At 37.5% G+C, this 4,379-nt stretch overlaps 1 protein-coding gene across 1 annotated transcript; it reads right to left on the bottom strand.

The window, feature by feature from the left end:
* Nucleotides 1-3,809, bottom strand: cep20 (centrosomal protein 20). The gene is made up of 4 exons (XM_067584037.1): nucleotides 3,701-3,809; nucleotides 1,950-2,147; nucleotides 1,060-1,144; nucleotides 1-606 (listed from the first exon to the last, which is right to left on the bottom strand). The coding sequence occupies exons 1-4, from the start codon at nucleotides 3,759-3,761 to the stop codon at nucleotides 477-479; spliced, it is 474 nt and encodes a 157-aa protein (XP_067440138.1). The 5' UTR covers nucleotides 3,762-3,809; the 3' UTR covers nucleotides 1-476.
* Nucleotides 3,810-4,379: the final 570 nt, after the last annotated feature.

Genomic DNA, 4,379 nt, shown 5'->3' with positions numbered 1-4,379 from the left:
TTTAAGTGGTGTATAAATATAAAACTTTTATTTTCAATATCTAAAAGACAGAATAAAGCATCAAACATTTGTAAATTCAAACAGAAAAGACATCAAAGAATGTAATCTATCTAAAACAGTTATTATTCTGAGATCAAGAAATTCGCCACTCAGGACAGGATTACTACAAACAGTACAACTCCAACTGATGCTTAACCCACTTTAAAAAGCCAGATATTAGAACTTAAACATAAAAAGGCAACCTGGGATCATTTGGCAGAGTACAGAAACAATACGAAGGCTTTCTGCATTTTTATCAGCTCAGAAGAATTCATATAGCCTACTGCCCATAAACTCAAGTAAAAAACACAAACGTTGTGGTGAGCTCCAGCTTATTTCAATGGAATCCAAAAAGATGCTGTACGATTTCATGTAATCCATTAAAGTGTCAGCGCATCTTTTTTGTTCACAATGTGTATCCAGTGCAGCATCATCTTTTAGGCATCAGGTCCAGGTACTGTGTTGCTGGCAGTGGGACCAGCTGGTAGAGAGGCACCCCGCAGAAACACCTTCCCTCCATCATCACTGCTGTTCATGAAGTGGGACACCAAGCCATACAGAAGAGGTCTGGAAAGTAAAATGTTAAAAAAAACAAACAGACTTGTGATTAACGCTTTTTTGTTTTTTTTGTATGTTTGTTTTTTCCCCAGAAGAGACTGGGAGAAAAACTGGGTTGACTGATAAAGTCCTTTAGCCAGAATAAATCTGACATTATGTTAACATTGGTACATGCTCTGTCTAGATAACTCAGCGGTAATTATTTTAATTATGTGTTTTTCTGTTTTGTCTGATAGTATACAAAGATAACTGATCGGGAAAAAAATAAGACCCCCCAGAGAAATGCAGGCTTATTGAAAATCTCTAGTTATTTCAAAATGAAACTATAATGGTGACTCATAGAGCTTGTGAAATTACTTTGCCCGAAACTATTACACCACCAGAGAGTTCAGTAGATTTTTGAACACTGAGTTGGATAATAGACTGTACTGCTGTTTCACAAATCCTGGCTTACACACTTACACAGACTTGGAGCTTGTATCCTCTGTGACTCTCAGCTCGTTCGCCAGGAACTGTCTGTCCAAGGGAACTTCTGGTTGGCCTGACTCTAGGAAAACAAACAGTGCTGAGTTTAGAAGTAGTGCCCTTTGCTCTACACTAGTGATTGCTTCATCAAAAACAAAACCTGGAATCTGAAATCAAAATAAATCATTATCATGAGTAATATTGCTGCTTTCAAATCCAATACAACTTTATTGTCAGTTTACACTGAAATTCATTTTGCATCCTTGGGCAGTTCCATACAGATTAAACATACAGTTACACATATGACACTTTTCATAGACATACAAAACACATCAAGCAGTCATGACAATCATACATATCACGTGTTCTGCCCATTGCATTTAAATTGAGGGACTCTAAATTGCCTATTAAAGGGCAGAAGTTGGTATTCTCCATTTGAAACATGGGAGATAATGTTGAGGCTACGAAGAAAGTAAATGATCTGCTGAATCTTACATATAAATTCTACATGAGGAGTCCATGAGAGGGTGGCATCTATCATAACACTCAAGTATTTGTATGAAGAGAGTTGTTTAATTTCTACATTGTGGATTGTCACTGGAGGCAGCTGACAATCAGGAGGAAAGCCAAAAATAATGTCCTTTGTCTTTTTAGTATCAACAATAAGAGCTTTTTGTCACACCGTTCAAATAACCAATCAACGTTACACTAGTACAGTATAATGTAGTGGAAAAAAGGCCTTGCTTTTACTTATTGAGCATAAAATAATCAACCCAATAGGCTTAACGATCTCAAATCAAAACCATTTAAGACACAGTTAGAGTTGTACATCTGCTGTATAACGTGGTGTGGTAATGTCACCCATAGACTTTTATCTTTTCACCCACCTGCTGTCAGTACTGACGCAGTGTACCTGTACTTGTTGAACTCCAGGTACTCCCGGATGAGCTCGTTGATGAGCAGGTTTTCGTGGGACAGCGGCGGACGAGGTTCACGCTGGTCATCCAGGGCGCTGAACACCTCTGCCCGGATACGAGCCTTCAGCTGGCCCAGCACACCGCGGGACTCCAGCGTTTCCCTCACGGCTAAAACAACATAATATTTAAATGGATTCAAGAGTCCCAAAAACAATGAAAGGTTTTTATTACATCGCTGTTTTAAATCAAGAGTCAGGTATTATGTCTGGGAGCTTGCTGTGTTTTATAGGCCAGTAAATTCTCTAACATTTCCCGAATAATCTGCTGATTGAATGTTCCCCTACTTATTGACACAAATATAATTTTCTTCAAATATAGCTCAATAGCGAATCCAAACAATTAGGAAGCATTCCTAAAATTGTAATATTTATATTTAGTGTTCTTTATTATACTTACAATCTTTGGCCAAAAGTACAGAAGTCCGGAACGGTAAATTATTTAGTCATCATGAGAAAATAAAATGTCGTTTCCTATTATTAGTAATAATGTTTATCAGAGATTAGGAGTGTCATGCCAGCATTTACGATGGGAGAAACGAGGCTTTCTGAGGCAGTGAATCAAATGAAGCAATTGTGTTGAAAATGGTTCACTGTTTCGAAGAATCTGATACAGTCAAAATGGCGACACCTGCTGGGCAACTCTGACATTGCTTTTATATGTAAGAATTCAAGACTTGGCCTTGGAATTGGCCTTGCAGTAATTATCCAATAGGAGGCTCTTACCTATTTGTTTAGTTAAATACAGGTGGCAACTTTTTTTTGGCCAGGCAGCGTATATGTAATATTAGACTCACCGCTGTCATCTGTTTGATGCTTTCTGACAAATTTTAATCAATAAAGGTCATTTACCAAAAATTGTCTCAGTGCGTAGATGTTCAAATATATATGAAGATAAATAGTAATTTGTTAATAAGGCTTATAGTAACCTCTCTCTACTATTACAAACTCTTTTAGGGTTGAATCCTCTGACGGTCATGACAGTTATCTCGAGGGCTGAAATCAGGTGTGATCAAATGAACCAGACACTCATTTTTGAGCTCTCCATAATTATCCCATGATCTCGAGAAAACTATCTCGGCCTTTTGTTTTCCCGAGATAACGAGATATATTAACCCGTTATCACCATGGATGTATACATCACAAAGAAACACCAAGGCAAGTTGAAATGGATGTATACATCCATGGTGATAACGGGTTAATATACATGGATGTATACATCCATGGTGATAACGGGTTAATATATCTCACGAGAAAACGCGCTTAACGGCCGTTCTCGGCTTCCGTACAAAAGTGCCCTAGCTAACTTTAGCTAACTGCCGTTAGCAGCGTGAAACACATAAAAACCTATAATTATGTGGCTTACGGATCACATTAATATATGCCGAATTGAAGAGTGGATTTTAACAAAACAGAAAAACTTAATTTCTTTAAGACTCAAACCTCCTGACAACTAGGACCACTCAGCTGGCTTAATTGTCAGTTTTTTGAATGGAGGTTCATACAGGCAAGAGTATCGCATTATTGAAGTTAACCTGACGTTAGTTAGGCTGTGTTATTAGCAAGCAGACAAAGGTGTTCAGCGCAAAGGCCAATCTTTACTCGTATAGTATTTAATTTGAGAATGAAAAAGCAACAAAATCACGAATGAAACGTAGCGCTTACCACACTTCAGCTCAGTAATGGTCGCCATTGCAACAAGTGTAAACAAACGTTCATCGTGCATATAGCCAATGGGAATGACTGCACGTCTGCTGCCATCTAGTGGCTGAGTTTTTGAGAGCCCAAACATCCCCACAGTGCTGCTACTTTCCCCCCTACAGACCTTATTCCATATATCTTTCTCAGTTTAATATTTTAACTTCACCATTCAACGGTTTGGCATCCCTTAAAATGTGTATCAACGCTGTTCACTCTTAATTGTGCTTGATTATAAAGAAGATAATTCAGCATCAAAATATGGCCATCCATGCATCTAATTACCCTTTGAACTGAACTGTTAAAATCTTATTAAATCTATTTTTATACAGTCTGTGGTTAAAATCCAGTAATGCACTGCGTCACACATTGAGTATTTATTTGGCATAGCCATTGACACTGAGACTTACCCTGAAATTCTCAAGAATTGCTCTGACAGACTAAGACTTAATATTGATCTCTGATGTTAATACTTAGGGCTAAACCATTACTACAATGTCATTTCAACTTGCCTTGGTGTTTCTTTGTGATAAATCTATATCATAATTTACATTTGTTTTTTAAGAGCTGCCCAGAAACGTTTTTTAATTAATTTTTTCCTGATACACACTCCCTTTAACATATATGAATTCAAGCATAACCATAA

This window comes from Thunnus thynnus, chromosome 3, assembly GCF_963924715.1.
Source record: "Thunnus thynnus chromosome 3, fThuThy2.1, whole genome shotgun sequence".
Taxonomy (NCBI): Eukaryota; Metazoa; Chordata; class Actinopteri; order Scombriformes; family Scombridae; genus Thunnus; species Thunnus thynnus.
Note: the sequence above shows the minus strand (reverse complement) of the source record. Positions and strands in the feature narration are given on the sequence as shown.